Consider the following 26,570-nt stretch of genomic DNA (forward strand, 5'->3'; position numbering starts at 1 on the left):
AATTATCTTCTGTTAAATTAATTTTATTTATCAGAGTCTGAACAATTTTATTTTGAAAAATGACCGGATTCTCTCAGTTACATCCATCTATGGCTCTCTTGACGCATGTCAAGGTGCTTGCCTCGGTCACCTGATACGTCACCGCTAGGTCAGAGGTCCCCAACCCCCAGGCCGGGGACCAGTACCGGTTCGTGGGCCATGTGGTACCGGGCCGCGGGACTTTAGCGCAATCGCCACACCCCTCATGGCCCCACCTCCCGTCGCGGGACTTTAGCGCGATTTCCATCAACGATTCTTTCGTGGCACCGGGACTTCAGCGCGATTTCCAACACCCCCGGTCCGTGAATACTGTGATACTGTGTCACGTTAAACCGGGCCGTGGTGCAAAAAAGGCTGGGGACCACTGCGCTAGGTTAAACCCACGAGCCAGCAAGCCAGCTAGCTAGCGAGCAACATGACTGAAAACAAACGTCTTTGGAAAGAGGAAAAGGCTCAGAGAGGAGACAGAAGAGCCCACGACTTCCAAAAAAAAGAGAGCAGCGTTTAACAGACAATACCAGGAGTCATACCACTAACTTTATCTCGACAGAAGATTCTTACGCAAACAAGCCCACTCTGCTTAACTTGTTGCGACCGGCTCTCTAATGAGGCAATGAAACCTTCAAAACTGCGTCGCCACCCAGAGACTGAGCGCCCTGCATTGAAAGACCAGCAGCCTAAGAGGATGCTGCTAATAAAGTTCACATGTTTATCATTTATATCTGCGAAAATAGTGTCTCACATTAAACTGGGCCGTGGTGCAAAAAAGGTTGGGGATCGAAATGCACATAAGCAGGACAGAGAATGATGATTACAACCAGAAATAATAAATAAACAGGATACATAAAGACATATTTTCATTAAACAAGGAAAAAAAAAAAAAAACAGTATAGATTACATCTGCACTAATTCTCTCGATGACATACGGCCTGACTTTGTGTAGCATTCCGGTTGCAATCAGCAAGCCAGGGCACAGAGGGGAAGGGAGACGCAAACATGAATGTAGCTGAGGGTCTTGACATTTGCCCTTTTCACACAGAGCTCACAGGGATCTCAGAAGACTCACCAATAAGCCGCCTTGGTTCTTCACACGGAGCTAGCTGCTTAACTTCACCTTAAAAATGTGATTTCACGTCGCTAAACATCATCTAAGATCATTTAAAAACTCTACTGATAATAAACTGAACACCGTTGATTACAAAAGACGCTATAGACGCTATAACACACATTTGCATTTTGCTGTGTCCTCAGTGCTGTGTCGCAGGGACGGAGCACCAAAAATGACTCAGTATTTTCAATGCCATCCGCGAGCCATTTAAGCAGGCCTCGCCCTGTAAGTTGAGGGGCGTGAAGTCAAGCGGAAGTAAACAGGCAGACGCACAAACCAGACACCTGCACCGAGAAGGGCGTTCATGCTCAAGCGAAGGCTACCGCGCTGTAAAATTGTGTTCAAATACAGTGAACGAGCGCGACGGCGTTCGATGACAGCCCCGTCCCCCGCTGAACCAGCGGCTCGACCCCATCCGGCTTTATCGTGGCGTGCCAGCCGCCGCTATCTGTGGCGCGCTAAATCAATTAGCATGTCATTAAGATAGCGCGCTCCGGCGCAGTAAGCACAGAGGTGGGACCACAATATCTGCGGCGGCAGCGGCAGCCGAGCTCAGAGGGCATCGCGGGGCCCCCATGTTACAGTGAAGTGCCCGGTTATTTATCGCAGGGGAGCCTGACTGGCAAATATTGCGGATGAAATGACTTGAACTTGAAGAGAACAAGTGTAACTGATCTGTGATATTGACAGGAAATAACAGGTCTTTTCTTCTGCAATTCCAATGATATGGTTAATGTCAAAGTGTTGTATGTTGGTTTGCTTTGTGGGAACAGGGCGCAGTTTCAACTGTTTGCCCGATTCTGAAGGATTTCTCTCTGTGATTTCTTTTAATTGTAACAAAGCGGAAGCATAACCACTAAATTCCCCTGACATGACACTAAAAAAAAAGTGGAAAATAGTCAGCCGTTTTCAAATAAGCAGACGCCTCAGCCAGAGAAATGACAGTCCTAATCCCCGTTGTGCAAGAGAGGCTTTCTCAAGAGAGCCAAGAGCGCACTCAAACCTCTCAGATAAAGATGCAAAATGCATTCTCTGATTATGATAAAGGTGTCTTGATCTTTAAAGGCAGCGGCGCCTGATCAAAACTCCACCTTTTTTCCGACGCCGCAGAGCTGGACCTCGGAGTGTTAACGACGTCAACCTGGGGTCTGAAGAATCAAAGAGCACACGTCGTATTCTCCAGAGCGAGCCACATAATAAAATCTTTAGATCATAAAAGCCATAAAAATCCCATTCTATTGCCTTGGGCCAAATAGCTACCGCTAATGCATTAGACTACATGGCACACATTAATGCCCGTGCCAGAAAAGCAATTCCCTGACAGAGAAAACTAATAAAGCATTCGCGCAATCGCCTTTTAAAGCATTTCTTCGGCCACTTTGGCAGATGTTTGACTGGGGGGCCTGCAGCAAGACTGTCCGGCCACCGGGTCAAACTGCGACTATCCATGCGCACGGCAACTGATCAGGTCGTACCTCCCCTGCGGCCCGAGTCACAGCAAACGATTCGAAGGCCTACGCACGACGACTTGGGGGGGGGGGAATGCGACTCTGCATTGTCATTTGAACATCACGCAGGCTCGACAATCCATCGGTGGAACATCACCAACCTCGAGATGCAAATGTGCCATCGCTCGGCTGCAGACGTGGCACTTGGCAAGTGTCCTGACCAGACACGGGACAATAAAGATGCCGCGAAGAGGCCAATCAAGCAAATGGAGCTTAACTATTGGCTCATGTATAATAAGAGTCTTTCTGAATAAATTTTATTGATGAGCGATTCACCACCGCTGGTTGAGCCTACTGAGGCTTTCAGTGCACGACAGAATCTGAAATACGGCGGATGAAACTTGTCGACTTTTTTTTTTCCAGATAACTGGATATATTTAAGTCATCCGAGGGGGAAACATTTTTGATTGAAAGTCAGGATTAGCTGAAAATAAAGAAGATAATCTGTCATTGTTAGTTCCGGATTCCGGTTTGTTGGTTCAGATGAAAGGAATATGTGAATTTTCGAACGTTGTCTTTCTACTTCTGCATGTTGGATAAGTGATGGATCGAGCGTCATCTATAAAGTCGACAATGACTGTGACATTAAAACACAATACTAGGCTGCTCTCGTAAAGTTCTATCAATAACCAATGAAATAGAAGAGTTTTAGAAGATTTGTTAACTGGTCATTAAATAAAACGTCTCTTGAAGGCCTTCACTGTCGACACACATCAAGCCATCATAGCTGATTATATACATCATAGTTACAATATCTATCTGATCAATATCCATCATATTTTACTATATGTATATAAAAATATGAGGACATATTTATAGAAGATGACCATCTTTCTGGTGATAAACTATTCTAAACAAACCCCCGAGCATCAATGGAAACATAGAAACAATGAAAGCGTCTTTATTCATAATACACATGACCAAATATGAGCCATTTATGAAGGGAGACAGAAAGAAATAGCTCTATTTAAACAGTCTCCCTGGATGGGGGGCATGAGGCTAATGGAACACAGGACATGTGGAAAAAAGAATGAGGTTCTGACCCCGTTTTCTCTCCGGCAAGGCGATTCATCATCGTTTTAAGCACCGCGCCACGGAGGGTGACAAACAAGAGCGCGGAGACACGTACATGTGTTGTTTACTGGCCGCCTGTCGAACCTGTTTGATAAAGCTGGTCACAATGCGCGAAAAATGAAATCCGCGTTCGTGAAAAAGGGTGATCTGCGAAAGCCATCCATCTTATGCAGCCGAGCGCCGATGAACGACTCGACGGCGTCAGGTTATAGCTTCATCAGCCGCGACGCGCCGACAGCCGTCTAAACTGATGTCAATTCACGGTGGGGGGAAAAACACAACAATGAAAACAAACAAAAACAAAACACACACGCAAACTGTATTTATTCCTAATAGCTGCTCGCCGTTTGTCACAAATTCGCTGTTAGGACTCCGTCGCCGCCGTGAAATGGAATTTATTATCAGCTGTCTTAAATGACAAAATGCTGCCGAGGTAAACAGATCACTCACAGGAAGCAGGAGGGGATGTAAACACCTGTTTTGGGAGCGTCGCCGGTGCAGCCCGCCGCTTACGGCTCCAAGCCCGAAAACCCGTAGTTGCTGCGGGAGAGGGCGAATTCTCGGCACATCAATTTTGTCCTGAGCGGCACAGTGCAGCAGAGCTTATTACACACTCGCAATCTGTCTCAAGTGTTCCGACCGCGGCGGTAATGTTGTGCTGCCGGGCTCCTTGAAAAAAAAAAAAAAAAAAAAAAAAAAAAAAGCTTCATTGCGAAGCCTGGTCGTCCCGCAGCACATGCGCGGCAGCCAAATAACGTGTCAGCCCGTATTTTTCATCCGCAAATTAAAGTCGTGTAAACTCAAATTAAGCCAATCTGGCTCGGAAAATGAGAACTAAACCAAAGTGAAAAAAGGCGGGCGTTGGAGTGCGCCGGGCAGGAAATGGCTAACCGCGTAGAAGCTAGGATGCGCTAGGTTCGGTTTTTAATCGTAAAAACTTGAATCGTGTTGTGGAAGAGAACACAACAAGCTGAAAGGCTTGTTGTTACAACTGCCCGCCTGGTTATATTTCATTTAATTTTGTAGATAGAGGAAAATAGAACCTGCCCTCCCGTGTTCTTTCATCTGTTGTAATCCCAAAGGCCATTCCAGCACTCGTGTCTCAAGATTAAAGGTCCGGCCATTTGTGACCACGGCGAGCCTGTTTATTCTTCCCACAATGGAAGGCCAGGTGCTTTAAGGGAGTGAGCTGCACTCCTTTCTGTGCCGCTGAGTACATCTGCAGCTACTCGCACACACAAAAAGTAAAAAAGAAAAACCCAGCTGCCGCTGATCAATCACACCGTGTCTTGTTCTTTTCACCTTGCGAGCGCCCTCGTCTTGCATGGGGTTCACGCACACAACGCGCCGTCTGACTCGGCGGCAGAGCGTCGCGTGGCCGCATCTCAATTAGAGCGAAACCAGAATGTGTCATCGCTGGATAACCACTGGATAACAACAAGCAGCAAGCAAAGGTCCCGTATTTTCTTGGCTTTTAAATAATGGGCCCACAAACTCGGCTTTCAGAAGAAGCACCAACTCCGGGGCGCTTAATTATTTTGCGATTGAAATTGAAACTGCACTGCTCCACACATTTACCTTTCTTCAGAGTCAGGGAAGGTTGTCTTGGTAAAGGCGGCCTGTGATGTCAACGCCGGGCTAGCTATTGATCCACCCCCTTCTCGCCAGAAACACTGCTTCTGCTGAACTCCAGTCGTTGTTATGCACATCGCTTACGGGATAAGAGTGAACGCGAATCTTTCAACAAAAGAGCCAAAAATGTTGAGGCGGCGTAACGCTCGGACGACGCGTTTGAGCATGAGCATAGTTGAGCAATGTTAACATACTTGCTCGTTTAGCGGACGTTCATGTGCAGCGGGGGAGGAGGGGCACCTTCAGAAAGACTCGGCTGATTACGAGAAACTCGAGATTAGAAAAAATAATATCACCATCAAGTGATCATCATCATCACCAATCAATATCTACCACTACTACTACTAATGATAAGAATCATAATACTAATAATCATAACACTAATAATGATAATAATAATAATACTAATACTAATACTAATAATAAGAATAAGAAGAATAATATCCAGAAAAAATAAGCATATAATTATAGTATGTAATTCCCCATTCAATAAGCAGCTGGGCAGCCCCAGTCAATCCTATCATGCCAGAATGTGTGTGTCCATGAATCCCGCTGCGGTCTGTTGGGGCTCTGGCCTGCGCTCAGCCATGCCAGTTGTGTTAGATCCTCTGCCAGCTCATTGTGCTGAAATTCAACCACAATAGCGCAATGTCCCCCCCCACCCCCCAAAAGCAAGGCCCTTATCACGGCCCTGAAATGACTCGTCCCCGCGGACAGCCACAACAGAGGCTCCTCGGGAGCCGGAGGTGAGCGGGATGAGCGCAATCTCGTCCTATTGTTCCCCGGCGTGATAAAACTGGGATTCAAACCTTTCATTCTCGCTCCATTTTCTCCAGACCTTGGCGCAATCTGCGATATGAGCCGCTCCGGACGGGCCGAACTTTTCAAAGACTTTTCGGGTAGCATGGAATATTGTTTTCCTAGTGTTTGCGCGTGCGGCCGACTTTGAGGAGAAATGTGGGCACTGAAAGGTTAAAAATTGACTGTATTTATAAGGCAAAGGTGAGAAAAAGGGATTCTTTCTGTTTTCGACATCTTCAAGCTCTAATCGTAATATGCAAGTAAACAAATGCCGCCTTGTAATTCTCTCATCCTTTAACATACTCAGATCGCAGTTATAAGTGAAACGTGTTGAAATCAGGTCAATGCCCCAATAATGAAACAGCTTCTTTGACCGTGAACATCCTGACGCACTGAAATGAACATTTGTGAGATTTGTGAGAGTGAGATTTCTCTGATGGATGATTTAAAACATGCACAAACTTTGTTTGGGTATGTGGCAAGTATAACTTTACACTGAGCAGCTATGAGTAGAATAACAAAAAAAAACCCCAAGAGGCAGTGGACTCCTATGTCAGCTTATGTTACGCTGATGGTTTGACTGGAAAAATTTGCTAAAACGTAGCGGAAACGCTGCTGCGCTTCTGGGTAAAATGTACCTTTTTTATTCTCTCTGATCTTGTTAAAAGCCGCCTCACTCTGGGTCTTGCCAGAGTGAGAGGGAACTAGGGACCTGCTGCTTGTTCCAGACAAACAGTGTTCAAGAAAATCCTCAGAAGGCAACACCTCCCCTCCCACCTCCTACCGCCACCCCACGCGCTTGAATAGCAATACGTTGGCGCTGCTTGATCAACCCACGCCGGCGAGATAGTTATCAGTCCATATGCCACAAAACCGTCTCTCGTGTTCGTATGGAAACGTCTTTGTTAGGCAACTTGTGATCCTCAGCGTGTTAGCTTAGCTTGTTATTTAACATACAGGCAGCTGCAAGTTCATTTAAAACCTCATTCACGACAGCATTCCCATAGATTCCCAGTGTGCACGGAGGCCGAACATCACAAGCAAAGCAACACAGTGACTCACAATCATTCAGCTCCAGGGTTCACAGCGTCAAATGCAAACACGCCAAGATGTGAGCCCTGTGGAACACCTGATTATACAGTGGCACACAGCATCTGCTACCCTGACAACAGGAAGACAGTGACAAACAAAATGATGTGCGTAGTTCAAAGTAAGGTTTGCGTGTGTCAAATTGTCGCAAAGTCTGATATGAATGTCGTTTTAATGCATGTGTACAGGAGTTGTTGGTCGCCGTGTCGTCGAAATCACACCAAAGCTTTAATTTCACCAAATAAAATGTGGAGTTTAAACTCAAGCGATTTGCTTACATCTCCATTTAGTGAAATGGAGCGTTCTTGATGGCTGTAATTTTTCGTTCTTATTAGCAAAGTGATTTGCAAGTCATAGTCAAGACTGAAGATAATCATGATTCCCCCAATTACACAATTCATTGAGCTTTTCGGCTTTTTGCCCTGAGCTTTCAACTCCTTGACAGGCATCATTATTATATCTTCGATACAAAAACCCATTTCATCATCATTTCATTTGATGTGCTCTTCTGAGTTTGGAAAACATAAACCAATTAATGAGTCAACGGACCGTTTGCGGCCCGATTAGTCTCCAACTAGCTTTTAATTGGATGTGGATGCAGACCACACACTTGCTGGTTGGACGGGTTGGCAAGGTAAATAAAAAAGATCTGCGTCACCAGGCGCAGATCTGCTTTTGCGGCACGTCGATGATCTCGAAGTGATGAAAATGTATGACACTTACTCCACAAACGGAGAGGAGATCTAATATTGTATCTGTCTTGCATGTCCTACCTTATCAGGGTTCTCCTCAATCCAGCTCTTTACAGTGTTCAGGGCAATTTCGGCTGCAGGCTCGTTGGGAAAACCTTCGAATAAAAGGAAAAAAAAAAATATTAGTGTCAGTGCCATTTGTATCCGACATGAGACGACACGAGTAGCAGGGTCTAAAATGAGACGTGCGGGCTGATAGAGGGCTAAACACGTCAGCTGTTATCTCCACAGGTAACCACATTTTTTCGAGAGGAAGCAGATGACACCAGCCGCCCGATACACCGTTATAAATGTGGACAATGTGCGAATTAGAAGCTACAACGGCCTGCGCACGTCCGTACCCATCCACAGATAGGCTTTATCTGCGGCCACACACTCGTTTATTGCTGCCGACACAGAGGGAAAACAGAGTGACCTCAGTCTTTATGGGGGAGATTGCAGTGACGAGCGGGATCATACACACATACAAATGAGACCTCCGAGGCTGTATTTGCACAAATATAATAAACGCTGAATTAATTGCACTGGTTAGAGTCTTGTTTGAATCCATCTATACAGCTATAGACATGTTTATATTTGATACCTTGTCAGAAAGTTTTTTCATTTGTTGCTCGACAAAGCTCATCTGGTCTTTCTTGAAAAAACAAAACAAAGCAAAAAAAACTAACAAAAAAAACAGAGCGGCTGATCTGAGTCGGGACTTAAAACAACATTCTCCTATATGGTAACCTCTCACCTCCATCGGGGACAACAGGTTGCGGCGGGGACTGTCTTCCTCTAACGAATGAGGTCGAGACCTCAATTTCAACCCACATCAGCCGGTACAAGGGGCCGCGGCCACGGCTGCAGCCCCGTTGGCTTTCACGCGGGTCGCATTCTCAAATGTTTTCCTTTCCCTGTCTGTCACCGCCGCCACTATAAATTCTGTGACCTATGAAACGGGCTTACAAGCGCTGCGGCCACCTCTACCCTTTGAGTTGGCTGTAAAGGAAAAAAAATAAAAATAATGAAAAGCCCAGATGATCCCGTGTTACAACCACTGTGTCGCATCTCTCACTAACTACCCTGTAAATTCTTTCGCAGCCTTAACGGGCAAAATATACCTCCAGTCAACACTGTAACCCCACTGCTCCGTCACTCCAGCTTCCCTTTTCCATTTTAACTCCGTCTCTCCCTCCTCCCCATCTGACAGGAGTGGTTGAGAAGCACAGAGGGCATGGGGGGGAGCTGAAGTGATGTTGAGTCGTAGCGGAGCTCGTTGTGTTCAGGGCTCGGGTCCGATGAGATGCGAGCTGCATACCAGCCGCCAGCCGCTGCTCTTCTGGCTTCTGTTCCCTGCAACTCGCCCTTCACAGGGATGGGTGGGGGTCGCAGAGCCGTGTTTTCAAAAACCTAATCCGGCATGCCAAATCAGTTTGCAGGTCACCTGACTGCCTCCCAAACACGCTTTAACCTTTGCAATGATACCCGCTTTGTCTGGTGTTGTTGCCCCCCCCCCGTCCCCCTCCTTTCCAAAGTCTGCTTCCGCCTCACGCCCAGGTGCGCCGACACGGCAGCTCGCACATCAAGCAACGGTGGGCTAACAGATGTGCGAAGGAAGAGGAATCTGAGAAGAATAGATCCCCGGAGAGGGGGCCCAGCTGTTTGGACGGGCGTCAGAGAAGTAAGCACAAAAGCTAAATAAATTGAAAAATTACGTAAGAGGTAAGGGCTCGCTTGTCGCGCTTTCGACGTGGGTTTGATGTAAGTGTCTGGTAGTGTTGCGCTTACGCGTCTGGTGCTAAATATAATGCAAAGAAGCCATGTAATGAGTCGAGAATGAGGGAAAAGTGTCTTAAAGGTTCCTGTGCTTGGCATTTACGCTAATTGAAGCGGACAGAATGGTTATGGCGGCAGGAAGGGTTTGGAAATCACCTTGGATTTGGTTGATTTTTATCATAACGTTAGCCTAATAGCTTAATTGCAAGTAATTTTTTGGCCAAATTGTGATATGTGAAAAATGTGTTCTATGTTTTCTCGAAAACATTCAAATATGACTTAGGCAACTATGCTACTTGGCTAATGATACTATATATTGTGCTGTTTTTTAAAAAGAAAAGATATATGTGCTGTATTTTATTGTGAAACGCTAATGTGCCATATTGGCTTCAACACTATCCAGTTGGGCTGTGAAATAATAAACAGTTTTCACTTTAACAGCAGAAAAATGGTTGTGGCGCTAAGCGCGTGGTTCAAAGGATTTGTCCTTGGTCTCCTCATTGTGTGTTTTTGGCGTAACATGAACCACCGTGAACCAAAGTGTCATCTCCCATTCCCTTTTAGAGCCAGATGGGGGGGATTGCTGTTATGACGCCAAGTAGTAGAATACTTCTCTTTGGAAGAAACAGATCTGCTCATGCATGAAGTGAAAGCCTGCCAGCAGACTGTCTACGGGAACAGCAGGATTCCACCTAAGAGCTCCCTGGTCTCCCCTGATCATTCCCCATTACTGCGATTAGCTAATTTTGAATAAATCAAAGAACTAACCAGTATGACATGTATATTTCAATTAGGTTAATCTACAGAATAATAATCTTTCACATCACAGCAACATGTGAAAACAGTTCAGAAAGACAAAAGATGTTTTTTTCTTTAAATACTTGCAACACTAACAAGCCATGGAAGTGCATATGGTGTATCTGGAAAATGTATCAAAGGGAGAATAAATAAATGATGAATAGCAGTGGCCCTACAACCGAGCCCTGGGGCACACCTGTAGTATCTGGCAGAGGTTGTGATGTGAACAATTTGAGTTGAATGAAGTTGATGAAAGATAGGATTTAAACCAGTTGAGGGATGAGGAGTCTATCTAGAAGAGTGGTGTGTGAGATGGTGTCGAAGGCCGCACTCGGGACAATCATGAGTACAGTAAGTAAGTGTAATTAGCCTCTACCTTTGACCACTAGTTGACATCGCAAAATCTAAACTAAAACGGTTGTGCATCCTTAAAATATATAAACAAATGAGGTCTTAATCATAACACAAGGAATGCGGCCAGCATTGGGAGGACACTGCTCGTTTATTGTAAACAGCAGTGAGTTTCTACAAATGCCATATCGATTTGAGATCCGTGGTCATTAATCATGGTGGAGCCCAGAGAGGTAAAATAAGGAGAGCTTTGGCCTGGCGAGAAAGATTGCACGGAGAGGAACCGACGTGAAATGACGACGGCAGGAAAGACTTGACAGCGAGGTCCGTTTGATGGACGGCGAGGAAGGACGAGTCGGCGCAGCTGGGACCAGGGTGCCGCGAGAACGACGGCCGGCATCGCAAGGCCGAGAGCGGAGCGCCGGTCACTCTCTTTGATGTGTGTCTCCTTTACACTATCCGACGCATTAACCTCCCCTCACCTCCTCTCTCTTTCTCTGTCTCCCTGGCCGAACGGCCAGCTGTGTTTATGCAGCAGTATCACATCCAACAGCAGAGCAGAGACTCCGCTTTAGTATTCTGCAAGCGCTCGCCTTTGCCACTGTTGTGAGAATGGTTGTCAGAGCCCACTTTAAAAAAAAATATATATATATATATAAATAAATATAAAAATAAAAATGTTTTGGTAAAGGACGGCGCAAGTGAGCGGACTGCTTTATGGGCTCAGGTCTGCCGCAAAATGAAATAGTTTAGCATTTCACTTTTCCACGTTTTCCACTCAGCACCTCCTGGTTTCCCCCGCCGCTCGGAGGTAGTCGGCGCTAATCCGTCAGAAGGTAGAGCCCCGGCGTCGGGATCCTCCGGGGTCCCTGTGCTACTTGGCTTGGACCCCCGCTCCTCCTCCACCACCACCAACACCCCCATGCTGGGAATACGGCCGGCTCGGGGAGATTTGTCTCGGCGAGGCGCGCTGATGGGACATGTGCAGCGCAGCGCCACTGATGAGGACTCAGGTGGCGCAATGTTATTTCTGTTGAGGGCTCGTCTACTCCATCACCAGCAGCCAGAGTGCCGTCTCAGAGGAGGCGGAGAGGGACCGGAGCACGCGCCGTGTGGTCGGAGCACCTGGTGATGCAGGAGTCGCGCGGGATCTGCGTCGAGCATCCAGTTGGTGGTTGATGGCGAGCATGGTCACGGGCCATTTAGTGCATTTTCCATGTCCAAGTGTCGAGCAAATTTAAAGGTCCAGTGTGCAACATTTGGCCTGATTCAAGATTTTTATATTGGTAATAGCTTAATATACTGCCCATAAATACATTAATAAAAGCGTATACTTGCAGTACAATCAAAGTCATTTGGTTTTCCTACCCATTGAACAGTTCACATTTATATATAAAAATGTACATGGAGCAATGGTCTTGCTCCCACTTAGCTGCCATCTTGAACCACCATATTGTTAAGGAAGCTGGTGTGGACAATACACCCCTCCTGCCAGTGCATTTCATATTTAGGGTGAACACTCGTGTCCTCAAATAAACCAATGAAGAAGAAGGTGGACAAACGTAGTTCACTGGCAAGCTTGGGAGGGCGAGAGGGTGAGCACTGCAGTCTAAAATGAAACAAGTGCCAAAGGCAGTTGCCAATGTTTCTTCTTAAAATCTTCAAATATTACACACTTAACATTTAAACTGAACGTTTGAAAAATCACTTAAAAGGTAAAAAGGCCATTGGAACGTTTCCATGAAGTAGTTTGATGCAAATAAACAAAGTTACTTAAAGCATGGTCACGTCATGGGACAGCGCTACGTGGCTACTGGAAGAAGAGATCGAGTAACACGTTGGTCCCCTTGTCCATCCAGATACAAACGTTAATGATAACAGCCGAGTTTTCCTGCAAGTTACGTTTGCAACGATACAGGTTATCAGCTAACTCTCTGTTATGTCACAATTTATTCTAAAAGCCTGCTTCCATAAAACATTTTGCACATCAGCACGGATTCCAAAAAAAAAAGACAAGAACGCCCCAAGCGAGCGCACGAACTTCACTGCGAATTAAACAAAGATGTGTCAAATTTCCATAAAATTTGTAATATTTCGTTCTACGTTCTAATATTTCTTCTTGATGCACATTTAAGACGGAAATGAAACGAAAATGAAAACATGTAAACTCAACAGAACACATCTGAACAGGCCGATTGAAGCTTCTTGGGCAAAATACCACTTTCCTTTCCTGCACCACTTGCTCAATTGCATTTGGCACTCAGTCAATATAAGCAGTGGTTGAAGTCTGCCCGTCGTCAGCTTTCATGTGCAAATCAGCGTTTAAAATATTACGCAAACACCAGCTGACGTCGGCAGCAGGAGTAAACATTAATTTCAACCCGAGAAACTATCAGTATGAATCATCACAAAAAGATTGAATAACTGCGTGAGTCATATGGTTTAATTTCCGACAAAGTGAATGGGACTCCCCTCTCTTGCGCGGCGCAGACTGTCACGCCAAAGGGCTGATTCATCTTAAAACAGAATACACATATTTTATTCCTGTGATCTTGGGGATGTGGGAAGTTTGTTAATACAAGAAGATGAAAAAAAAAAAAAAGACAGCTGACTCTGAGCTCTGACGCAACCAGGAGACATAATGTCCGGACGTTCTCTTGTGTAAATTCCCTCTTTAAATACTTGCACAGATTCATCTGTGATTCTTTTTTTTCTTTATGTGTTTTATTCGAAACCGTGGGGCAGTTGGAAAGTAATCGTCTTGGGTTTTTTAAAGAAGCGAGCCTTGCCGCCTCTTTTGCCAGCACAGCAACACTTTTCACATTGCAAGTTTACAGAGGGCAACTTTCCGCAACAAACTTGTGTAGCTGATGTGGCTCTCTCCGGGTGAGAAGTGAGCGGTATAGGGCTGCACTACCTGATAAAGTCAGCGGAGGCAAGGTGAATGCATGCTGTCTGAGCTGTGATACATTCCCCACTGCAGATAAATATACAGGCAGGTGTATACTGCCGACCACAACAGTTTTGTTTTTTACTGAGGAAGGTTATAGTTTAACAAAGACACCAAAACCCGCTGTTGTTTCAGGGATAAATAACTTTAAGTGTAAGATCCCACTGACACGGCGTGACCACAGAGCCCGCGTGTGCTAAACATATGCAGGATGTATTCTTGGAAAGTACAAACAAACAAAAAAAAGCCTTCCCTCCTTTTGAGTAGAATCACATGGTCCCATTCTGCTTTCCCTCGGCTGCAGTTGGTCAAATTTATGTCTCGAAACCTGACATCCATTTTGATGAGCCGACTGCCTTGAAGCAAAGTTAGCCCGAGGCCTTGTCCCTTACACTCAGCTCACCATGGGTGCTGAAATGGCCGTAAATAAAAGTAATGTGAAACTGGGGTGAAATTAAATGAATATAGCATAGAAAAAGATACAAATTTTTTATTGGTTAAAGTTTCTTTGTGCTTCTTTTAAAATGTTTCAGTACATCTAAATTCCAGCCTTTTTGTCCAAAAAGTCTATATGAAAACCTTTAATTGTTGTGGCTAATGTTAAAAAAAAAAAAAAGAAGAAGAAGAAAAAAAGGAAAATGCAGAAAAGACTTGGACAGCTGACCAAGGAAGGAAAAGTTGGTAGCCACTCTACCGGGACCCAGGCAAGCAGTGACCTGAGGTGGAGGACAGAGTCGTGCCTCAGGACTAGAAAAGCCAAAAGTTTTGGTGTCAAAAAGCCCAAAGCTACCTAAACCAACACTCCACACCGGCAAGGCTGTGACCATGACCGACTTTTCTGTCCAGCAGGAAGGAGACAGAGACAAAGAGGGATGGGACGGTGCTGCATCGGGGAAGACAGGCAGACAAAAAAAAAAAAAAAAGGCAGAAGATAGTAAGCAGTGTCTGTGACACAACAGACGATGACCTTCCAGGGGAGGTCATGAAATCCTTTGTCCTACTTGCTAAAATTAACAACCGACACTACACTACATTTTATAAGCAAATAAATAAATAGGAAATGTGGAGAGTACATCATAGTGGGAATGTTGAATCCCTAACTTGGTTCCTCAAAGGCCCCAGTCCATTGTCCTGCGGGTGGGGAGTATTTTTACATTTGGCCCATCATGCGTGAAAACGGCAGCGCAAGGCTACCGTTGACTACAATGCACGCTGTGTGACTCGGTTAAATGGGCTACAAAACTCTGGATCCCTCTGAGTGCACACTCTGCTGCCCACTGATACAGCACGCTGCTCCTATGTACCTTGAAATTCCCGACCCTGCCGGGCTAAGCTCCCGGTAGTAAACCCCGGGGTTTCAGAAGAAGGGGAGAATTTGCCTCGGCCATCTCCGGCAAGCCGGCAGCGAGCTGAGAGATAAGATGTCACAATGTCTCTAACCTTCCTAATCCCAGACAGGGATGAAGAGAGCCGTAGGATGGCTCTCGGGAGGAGTGGGAAAAAAAAAAAAATTGACGGCGCGACACCTTTGATCTGGACAGTGCAGTAGAATGGCAGCAAAGGCGTACCAGTAGGGCTCGGGTGGATTACTCGCTCATATCTCCCACAGCCACCAGTCAAGGCTGAAACTCCTCAATCAACAGTCCTCAGGACAGATGAGCCGGGGGTTCAGGGTGAAGAGTAAACAAGGAGATATTTGTCGTGAGAGGATCGCCTTACGGGACGCCGATTCAATGTTACAGCATCTTTCGGGGGGCTGCGGCGTTCCGTTTCACGTTCGCCTCTCTCCTTCGGCGTCGAGCCGTGAGTGCCTCTTTTGCCGCACGCCGCAATTGATACCAGCGGGTGTCTCCCTAAAACAGGGCGGCCGAGATGCGATCGCCACAGGCCCAAATGATGCCTCGCAAAATTAGTCCCCCCCCCCATCCCCAAGGCGCGGCCTGCGGTGGGCATACCCATGCACGTCTACACGTGAGGTGGGGAATCAATCCCGCGGTGGAACATATACCCAAGGGAGGACAAAAGACAGAAGGGTACAAAACTGAGAGGGAGTGACCTCTCTAAGTTTAGCTCGTTAGACTCTTGACACTGATCTTGCGAGACAGTGAAAGGTGTCTCCTGCTACGCAAGGAATAATCCATTTAAACCTGGGGTTCGCGCGGCCTGTGATTGATGTGCAAACACGAGCGGCACTTAATAACCTCTATCATGCCGGCTGACCCCGTGGCCCATGGTGGGCACCGGTTTGTTTATGGGTGGTACCTCCAACTCGCTACCCGTGCAGAAATTCTGCTGCGGCTAATGGGCCGGACTGAGGGATTGGACTGTCAGCACGGTGTGAGCACTCATTTTTCTTTCCGAGTGTCTGAGGTCCCCCCTGTGCAACCCCTGCAACACCCAACCTCCCTGCTCTGCCATCATCTGTCAGCGCTGACGGAGTCTCCTGGAATATGGAGGCGTGAGGGAGAGTGTCAATTAGCATTAGCTCGCCTGACAAATCGCTTTTCGCCACAACAAAGACCTTGGACGACTTGCTCCCGATTCCTCTCCATGCCGCAGCGCCGGTCGGGCAGGATTTGTTTTTCCTCCTTCCGCAGTTCAGGTGTGAAAATGGGTCACGCTAATGTGCATGAGTGCGGCGGCTGGATGCACGATCACGCGCGTGATATATATATATATATATTTTATATATATTTATATTTTTTATACGACAAAGGCCATAGCCAAGGGGTAAATCCACAGGGAGCCAAAGGCAAGATCGGGATGCTGCTGCTTTTGCACTGAAAAGATTTTGTTTACACTGCTGAACTGCAACTTGACCCTCAAGGTTATCTAAAATGTACAGGAAATGTCAAAGGGCCTGGGAGAAGAGCGGGGCCTCTTCCAGAGCGCGGCAGTTCATGGGAGGGCGCCACGGAGAGTCTTTGCCAGTAATTCCACCACGCTGCACTGCGCCGAGGCTCCTTCTGAAGCCCCTCCTCTGATCGCCCCCGGCTGTGTTAAAAATCTCCAGTCTTAATCATTCTGTATTGTCCTTTGGAGATGCGGTTGCGGGGAGTGCTAAGCTGTTTATTTACTGAATAGGCCATATAATTGCTCCCACCCTCCTCCACGACCATACTTGGCTCTAAACAGCCAACCCCTTTGATGTCCTCATCGGCATGCAGCACAATAGAGCTGTCGATATGGCAGAATTCCTCAAAATGAAAGTGTCATGACGCCCCGAGCGTCCTGTAGAAACACAGTCTGAAAGTGTCATGTCAAATGTGCTGGATGCATTATCACTGTAAATAATGAAAATGTAAGCTAACAACCCCATTTCCAAACATCTCAGTCTGGACATCAAGTAACTCCTCGGCCCTTTATATGTAGGTAACAGTGTTATTATTAATAAATAACTGCAAAAGAAAGGAAAGGAAGGACTTGATTAAAACTCTGAAGTCGTTTCACATCCCGATGCAGAAACTCCTCGGTTCTGTCTGACTGGTTGAGAGCGGAGGCTTTTAACCCCTGCAGGGGAGCAGCCCTGTCAGAGGCCACATGAGTTCAGGGAGCTGGAGTCAGTGAGAGCAGATAAAGCTTCTTGGATAAGAGGTAAGATGTCTCCGGGAACCTTTGGCTCCGGCTGCCTGTTGGCTCCGTTTAGCACTCACTCTGCACTTATCATGACCTGGATGCCTGCTCGCTTATCCGTTTTTTAAAAATTTAACCTACAAAGTGCATATTAATTCATATTAACAACATAATTGTGCAATGAACATATAACGAGATTGTCAAAGAAGAAGAGAAAAATAAGAATCCGAACCTTTCTATGAAATGAAACAATTAAAAAAACAAAACATGCATGAGCAGGTAAAACAAAACAATCAACAGTTGTGCAGTGATGAGGAAAGGAAGGAATGGAAGTTGTTGCGTTGTAAAATGAACAAATTGCAAGAGGTACTGGCTGAAAACGTCTGATTTCCCACACAACAGTTTGATGAAGTGCAGACTGACAGTCGGTTTTTGTCGTGAGGTGACGGAGCTAACAGCGATAAAAAACGGTGTTGCTCCTTTTTGAAAACCCGTTAAGTTTGTCAATTTCTATAATAAGCGACTGGCAGTGAGTGCTTACATGGTTAGTGTTTTACCATGCGACCTGGCGACAGCTGGCAGCGAGACTGCAGAGATGATGAAGAACTGATGTTTTTCCTTTATGATGGATGGAAATTGTAGCATTTGGAAAGTGGGCTGTTCTCCGGCAGTGGCGCTTCTCACCTCGATGAACAAATGGCCTCATGAGTGAGTGGCCATTCAAACTCGCATTTGTACTCGCAAAAGTGGCAGGGCTGTCATGCCAGGCAGAGCGAATTGATAGAGACTTCATATCAAGTGTCTGGCTCAGGGACACTTTAGCGACTGGTCAAGAGCAGCCAAGGAGCAGACGACCGGCCCCAAGCTTGTTTTACCCTCCTCAGCCGGTGACATTTAACCCTCGTCTTGAGGAAAAGTCAAGGGAATGCCGCATTTGTCGAACACGCTGCTATTTGTATCGTTTTCAGTGGTAATTTATCCATCCATGGGAAGTAAAAAAAAAAAAAAAAAAAACAGAAAAAGAAAGACAGACGAAAGAAAAATCCAAATCAATGATCGCTAACGCTCAACTAGCCTCTCACTAAGCAACTCGGCGGCAAGCGCCTGCTTGTTAAGATAAATAGCCATGGATTAAGACTTAATTAGCGGCGGCGGGCTCGACTGTGGCTCCGCTCGTCTGCGCCGCGGAGAGTGTAGCGGAAAATGAGGGCGCGCGGCGGGCCAGCGGAGGTTCCGGCCGAGATCGTAAACAATTAATGTCTGAGAGCGTCGCGAGCGTCCCAACTGCGGCGACGGCGAGCGCGAGCCCTCGCCGCCCGCGCGTCTGCTATGACACATTTCGCTGCGTGCGTTGCATCACCCGTGCCGGAGGAGGGCCCCGAGCCCGCCCTGTGATGTTTGGCCGTGTACAGTCATAAAGGATTAATGAGAGTCCGCGGACGTATTATGACTTCACTTTGGTGTTTAAGAAAAACGCTTTTTTAATTTGTTTTACATGGGGCCCGGGGGCACCGTCACCGGCGCGCACGTACACAGGGCTGCCTTGTGGGTTTCTGCGTTGTGCGCCGCAGGGGAGCGGCTCTTCTTGTAAATGGGTCCCAGTTTTCCTCGGCTGTTACGCCGTCGTAAAGAGCTGATCAACGCGGCTAATGGCTCTCGCAAGGCGAAGGACGTCAACAGCCGAGGGTCCCTTTTGCTTTTATTTGGAGGCAGCGCTATTTGACGGGAGTGCGGCACACGCAATACACATCTCGGCCCATTGGAAACCATCGATGAGTTGTTTTTGTGATTTTACAGAACCGCCCCGCTGCTTACTTTTTGTCAACGGCAGCAAACGGTAATTAGCATATTAATTAATCTTTACATATTTGGCAGAGGCGGTGGATTATTAGAGCCTTTGTGCAAATTCGGCGGCTGTGTCGACTGTATACACTGTGCCAGGTTAATGAATTCTAATTATCTCCTCTCAACAGAAAGAACTTGCTATTGTGTGCAAACTGCAGGAGGTCGCTTCACCCTTTTTTTTTTTTTTTGCCAACCAACGCCCGTTTAGCGCAACTAATTTGATCGTCATAGAATCAAATTTACACACTATTAACCACCTGCCAGTGACACAAGTTTGCCTTGAAGGCTGCGTGGCTAAATCTTTAGCACAGTGCCTGGCAAAGCGTGTGTTTTTTTTCCCTTATAATTACTTACCAGCTGAGTGCAAAAAGGCTTTTATGTTGTGTGGAAAATCCCAAATGTTAAGACAGAAAAAACACAATTTAACACATAAGAATAAAATTGGTGCTTACCATAGATGCCTGTGGATATACATGGGAAGGCCTGGAAGATAGAAGAGAAGACACGGTGAGCTAGAAACACAATCGATACAACAAATGAGGCGAGAAAAGGGGCGGCTTGCCATGTTTTTGTCGGCATGAGAATTCATTTGTCTTGACAGTGAAAACATGCAAGGCTTAGCAGAGATGTATGATGAAAATAAACACATCGTTACAGATCCATTCAAACAATTGTGTCGTGGCGCGCACAAACACACACGCACACACACATAGACCTTAAAGACCAACCAAATGGACCTTTAAGAAAATTCCCCTCACACGTGTTTACAAGCTAAAATGCGTCTGTAAAATATATCTCATGTTGCCATCCAGTTCATTGCACCCTTTGTGATGTCACTACCTCCCTTAGGATTGCCACACCGCCCCTCGCCTGGTGTTTGTACAACCCTCTGAGACCACTTTGTGCTTCCGTTCCCCTTCCCGACATGTGGAGGCGTGTAGCACAGCATCAGTTTTAGCAGGAGGCTAACAGCGAGCGTCCGCTGGGAGCTTCATATAAAGCTAAATATGCGGTTTTCTGGAGACTCATTTATTTATTTATTTAGTTATTTATTTATTGCAGGTGGGTAATTACTCATGAGGGGCTGGAATGAAAAATAAAAGAGCTGGAAACGGGTATACTATGGGACCTCTAATGCTCATACTTAATGTCCACGACAGTCAATCTTTACATGCTGCTGCTGCAGCGAAGGATGGATCAAAATCATGTAAACACACAGGCACACGAACCTCTCGCTGCTTAATAATTCACACTATTGGCTAGGCGGTGTAGTGATTCTATTCGTCGCTGTTAGACCAAACAAATTAACAGTCCTCTCGGACCAATGTGTATGCACCAGTGGTTGCGACTAAGTTCATATCGGCCCACTGATCTGTGGCCTCCCTCCAATAAGTGCAGACAGCAACCCAGCTTGGTTTCATAACAACATGGGCAGCACAGCAAGCGGCTTTTTCAGGACGCTCGGCCCATATCGAATGGAAAATGTAAACAACATCACAAAGTCACTGTTGCCACATTTTATCAACAGGAGGAATCAATAACATCCCCTCAAGTGTGGAGACAGATTAATAGCGAGCATACGAAGGCTGCGTTCCTGAGGTGAGAAGCTGCTACCTGCATATTTTAAGGCTGTCTCTTCCAAAAAGATTATAACAAGTAAGCACCTTGTAATAGTTCTGGCTTTCCAGCGCTTTGCAGCAGACGTATTATTCAAGCGGGGCTTTAAAGCTGAGAATAGTTTCATTATTCTTTACTTCCCCGAGCAAATATATTATGATACATAGGCCGGGCTGCAAGCTTTCCCACTTCACATTCATCTTATTAAGTATATTAATAATAGTAAAGGGGAAAGATCCTTTTTTTTTTTCCCCAAAGGCTCCATTTGTCCTAAAAGCAGCTGAATGTGTGCTTTTAGGTCCCGCATTCATCACAAGGCGTGGCCGCAACAATAATTTCATAACATGACAAATGAAATGAAAAAAATAAAAAAATAAAGGGGAAACAATTCAGGGGGCAGCTCTCGAGTGGATGAATATAGAACAACAAAACACGGCAAGTATTCATCAAAGAATTGGAGCCGTTTGTCAAAATTTCCCCGGCGTCAAACACTAAAACCCAACAGATCGTTTTGCCACACTGACCCCGTCAAGTCGCGTTTAGAAAACACAACGGTGCCGGCAGACGTGCCAAGATCACTTCACTTTAGACTTAAAACACAATTAATAGATCTGAAGGGAAGAGAAAATAACAATACCTAATAAAAGTCTCCTAATGGAGTGATTATGCAAACAAAGAGCCAGGCTCCTCATCCTTGGAGGCTTTTTGACGGAAAAAGAAATGAACATAATCCATAAATTGAAAAAAGAAAAAAAAAAAAGACGAAAATCTTTAAAGGCTTTCTTTCCTCCGAGGCGAAATCTCTGTCCGCCACCTGCTTTAAAATGCAACGGCGCGTTCGTCCTTGCTTTAAGCAAAGAGGAATGAGTCTGTGTTTGTATTCTTATTTACCACTTTTCAGGTTCCGCTTGTCAAGGTGAATCTTTCTTCTGCCGGCTAATTTACATCTTTTAGCGAGGCGCTGACCTTTCCGCATGACTGTCTGAGTCTGACACAAACCTCGGAAGATGAACCGTGGAGAGCCACGGCCGCCCTCAGTCCCCGGGCCGAGCGCTGCCCGTGGCACAGGCACGTAGGGAGGACTTAAGATGCAAAAAGGAAAGCTGGTCAAATACTAAAAAGAGAGCCATTACAAAAACATAGCTAAGATTCTGATTGAAAACAAAACAAAGACAAAATCTATGTAAAAGCCCTGAAAGGCGCGAGTGCCAAAAATTGAACGGGATGTTTTCTACGGCTGAACTAATGATCCCCTCACTGACAGCAACTTGGCAGTGAGACCCCTGGATATCGCAGCCATCCTGCTTTCCCCTGTTAAATTATGCTGGCAACATCACGCAGCAGCCAATACAAACATCAATTGCAATTTAATTCTGCCGCAGGAATTTATTTTGGGGCTCGCCAATAAGAAGAAAACCTAAACTGACTTTTATCTCCGGACGAGAGGAGCGTTATTTCCTGTCAGCGTCTCCACAGCTGCGGCTGCCAAGCTGATCCTGTTACTGACCCGTTATCCCTCTCGCGCTACCTGAATCTGAACTTTTCACACGTGGGAAAACTGCGCGCCGCGTGGCCGGTCGGCGCGATAAATCAAAATCTTTTGTTTTTTTCCCCCCTCTTTTTATTAGTTTCCCGGCCCATCCATTAAAGCGTATCGATCCGGCTAGTGTGAGAAAGTGTTGGGTAATCACTTAACGGGATGCTGTAAAGATCTAACGGCTCTGCCGCCAAGGCGAGGCATCCCCCGCCTTGTCCGGGGGCCCGGTTACTGCGAAAGTGAGAAGTGTTTATTCAATAAAACTGTAAAGCCAAGACGAGCGCCTTGGCAGACGTGGCCGCCTTTAATCCATAAATCAGTCGCGGCACCAGAGATTACATAGCGGTTAGGTGTGGAGAAATTATAAATCTCATTGACGAGCGGCGCACGTGAATTGCCAGCGCGGTCGGGGGATTCAGTTTTTGTTAAGTTTAAAAAAAAAAAAAAAAATCATTAAAGGCTTAAGGGGGTAAAATTCTACTTTGCTGCAGGTGGACTGCAGCGGTGCACCTCAGCGCCGGCGCGCCCGTTCTTAAAATTCCCAATTATTCACATGCGGAGCGGAGACGCGGCGATGGTCAGTCATCGTTAAAAAGTCATTTCAGAGTTAAGTGACAGAAAATGAGTGATTTCCGCCTGCCAGCGAGAACGCCGCGGGCCGCGGCAGCTCTGCAGGCAAACCTCCCCAACTCAAGTCACCGTTTGTGTGCACGTGCTTGCCTCGCTGTGTCTCCCCGCTTGTTAATGAAGACAACGGGCTGTGCGCGCCAGCAGCTGTAACCCGCCATTATTTGTGTCCCTCGCAGTTCAATATGGGTGAGTCAGCATGTTTTACGGGCGGCGGCCTGGCGCGGGGGCCGAGACCAACGCCGTGTTTTTTTTTTTTTTTGGCCCCTCTCTGTGCTCAGGGAGAGACTTCAGAAATTGGTCACCGGGGAAATTATTCTGTGGCCGAGGCTCCTCCTTAATTTATCACAACCCGCCTTAAAGTGGAGCACCTCCACTCTCTCCGGCGTCCCCGCTCCCTTTGTTAAGCTCGCAGCGCATTAGCGCATTAATAACGACACAAAGCGGCCTATCGATCGCTGCCGATGCGAAAGAGGCTGAGGGGCCACAAGAAGAGAAAAAAACTATTACAGGAGGGAGATTTTTATTTCGAGTTTTAAGTTGAAATTTCGTGAATAAAGTCAAAATTTCGTGAAAAAACGTAAAAAAGAGACAAAATTTCGTTGAAGTCGAAATTTTGTGAATAAAGTCGACGTTAAAAAAAGGCCGGCGAGCAGACTGGATGGATGGCGGATTAACCCAGTTACACACAGTTAAAAGTAAACTGACGCAACAGGTGTATCCCACAAGGTTCACCCACAGTAATCAGGAAACTGGCGAAAACGGGAGAATTCCACTGGATTTGCGCGCAGAGCCTTTCGACTTTATTCTCAAAACTTCGACTTCAATCTCAAAATTTCAACTTTAGTCTCGAATTGGAAACTTGAAACTTGGACACTCTTCCCTACAGCCGTAGACGCGATATGGCGGCAAAGACAAATCTTTGCCGGGATCCTGCGTTTGCGCACCGCCTGCTTTCTTTGTGCGAAACTGACATAGCTCGTTAAAACGATGATTCATTAAGTTCGTTTTTTTTCATCCCCCCGCAAAGACGGCCCCCGTAAAGCGGTTATTCCACCGCGGGTCCGCTGGGAGCGCCGTAGCCCGCAGCTCTCACTCATTTGTTAAGCGGCGGGAAGCGACACGATGGCGCAAACGGCTGCCCCGCCGAAGGTTACGTGGGCGCCGCCGAGCGGCCCGCCGGCTACTGGGCAAAAGGTAATGGAAGCGCACACCCGGGCCGCCGCGGCCGCTGCTTTCCTGCCCGCGTTTCGGCTGGCTGAGTAAATAGCACTGGACCCAGGGCGCTGCCCTTGTTGCCCGAAGCCTCCCAGCCTGTTTGCAGATGGAAGCTACGCCCATAAATCATGGCAGCAAAGGGTCGGTGGGTGGGTGGGTAACAGGGGTGGGTGGAGCTTGTGCAAATGCGACCGCCAGTGTATTATTATTCACCACTGTTGGCGGTGGGAGTGTGGGCTCACATACATGAAATCCGGCAGAATCCTCTTTGTTGGCGGCTGTAAATCTTTAAGCATGTAGGTCACGCCCGGGTCCCTCCGTCCCAATCAGCGGGGCCCATTACTGGAGGAAATCCTGCCACAGCTTTCAGATGGCGAGACGTTAACACCCCGTGATTCCGCGTGACGCCGACACTCCATAGTCTAATGTCGCCGCTGATTGTTTGAGTGTCATTACGCTAAATGAGGGATGGAAAGCGCATAGGTTGAGAATCCTGGAAGCTAATGGCGCGGGTCCCTTCTCTCGCACTCTCTCTTTTTTTTTTCACACACCCTCATCTGCATGAAAGATTCACCACCACCTGTTTTGTTTACATGCAGGGTGCATCCCATCAGCCCTGATGGTATGGAGAGCAGCTTATTAAGGGTGAATTGTCTCTTTGCACCTTTAGCTATCTCTCTCGGAGAGCCCGCCGTGTCGCGGATAAACTAAAATAAAAGCGGAAAAGGCAAAAATTTTGCCGTCGCCCGCAAATAAAGTACAAACAATATCCCTGCCGCTGGAGATGTAAGAATAAATGCAGCCACGGTGGTAAATTCCCAAGTGGCAGTCGGCAACGTCGCCTACAGAGGGAGAAAATGACAAACCGCACTACACGACTGTAAATAGCGGCTTACCACAACCATTTTGTTGACAGTGATGTGAATCCACGCCGCCGTGGGAATAAAGGTTCGCGAAAGTAAAGCAGCAAAAGTCGAAGAATAAAAAAATAGCGAGGCGCTTGAAGCGCCGTTATTAATATCAGGAGGCGACTGTAATTTGGAACCAACATTTTTAATTACAGCGGCCTGTTATTGTTTTTTATTAACAGGAACATATGAATTATTTCAGAGCAAGATTACTTTTGTCAGGTGCTACAAAACACTGCTGTACAGTAGCTATGTGCAGACATAAACCTAGTGTGTGCATTAATATTCATTCACAAAAATATTCATCTTTTCTTCCATTTCAGTCGCAAATGTAATGTTGACATGTGGCCAATTAAAAAAAAAACCTATGTAATCATATATATTACATACAATGAAATTTTGTGATATATTTATAGTTTTAATATTCATTTTTATCACTATCAATGCCCTCTGTGAGTTTAGTGTTGTTTTAATTTCTTGGCATTCAAAATAAATAAAATAAATAAATTCATAAATCGAATCATAAAAACATAGAAACTAACACTGGTCTTTAATGAGTGCTGCGCTGCTTTGTCTTTGGACTTCAGATTTCCATCTTTCGGGATCTGAGGGTCTCCGATAACATTCACATGCAATCGTTGGCATGCAGCTTGCAGGGCAACTCATGGCAGTTCAGTTCGAGCAGTCACACAGTGAAATTTAAATAAACGCTCCAGCCCTTCCAAGAGGCACAGCAGGAGGGTAAACACACACTCATATCAGACTAATGCTTACTTCACTGATCCAGGAGCAGCCATGCGGCTGCTTATAAACAGCCTGGGCACTGTGCTGCAGTAGAAGCTAACATGTAAAGATACATAGGCAGAAAAAGGGAAACTGATGACATGAAAGCTCCAGCGCTTGAAAACTGTAGCAACTTCAGCTTTGCTGTCGCTAAACTAATCAATTCATAGCTCAGGTTGTGGTTTCAAGTCTTTTTTTTTTATTTTTTTTTTTATAAATAATGTGGATTGTTTTATAAATTGAGGTGCCAACAGATTGTGGTTGCATTTTATAGCAAAATCGGCGTTAGGTAGCCCAGATTCGCTCTGGGCTACCTTGTGATCAATAAGCCGTTGCTGTGGTTGCTGGCTTCCCTGAATTAAATATCTAACACACACACTATTTACTTTATAGTGGAAAAGTGGCACCTGCCATCATGCCAAATTGTGTCCTGATTCTCAAAATAAGCAACTGGATCCAAAGAAGGGCCTCTGAAGTGATTGGAAAGGCAATCGAGCCATATTTCAGTCAATGACTCTCTACTGCCAATTGTGGGAATTGATGTAGTTGGGATGTGTATTTCTGCTAAAAACTATATAATAATAAAAAAAAAAAAAAGAAAC

General features: G+C 46.1%; 1 protein-coding gene across 6 annotated transcripts in view; it reads right to left on the reverse strand.

The window, feature by feature from the left end:
• Window positions 1–26,570, reverse strand: part of macrod2 (mono-ADP ribosylhydrolase 2) — a 418,233-nt gene that overhangs the window by 90,200 nt on the left and 301,463 nt on the right. For all 6 annotated transcript variants that reach the window (XM_076018902.1, XM_076018905.1, XM_076018901.1 and 3 more), the window contains exons 7-8: window positions 19,731–19,761; window positions 8,025–8,098 (exon numbers count right to left, since the gene is read on the reverse strand). In XM_076018902.1, coding sequence (XP_075875017.1) covers window positions 8,025–8,098; window positions 19,731–19,761 — 105 coding nt within the window. The remainder of the gene's footprint in view (window positions 1–8,024; window positions 8,099–19,730; window positions 19,762–26,570) is intronic.

The sequence above is a fragment of the Nelusetta ayraudi genome, unplaced genomic scaffold (assembly GCF_046127955.1).
Source record: "Nelusetta ayraudi isolate G7.1 ecotype Tasmania unplaced genomic scaffold, CSIRO-AGI_Nayr_v1 ptg000008l, whole genome shotgun sequence".
NCBI lineage: Eukaryota > Metazoa > Chordata > Actinopteri > Tetraodontiformes > Monacanthidae > Nelusetta > Nelusetta ayraudi.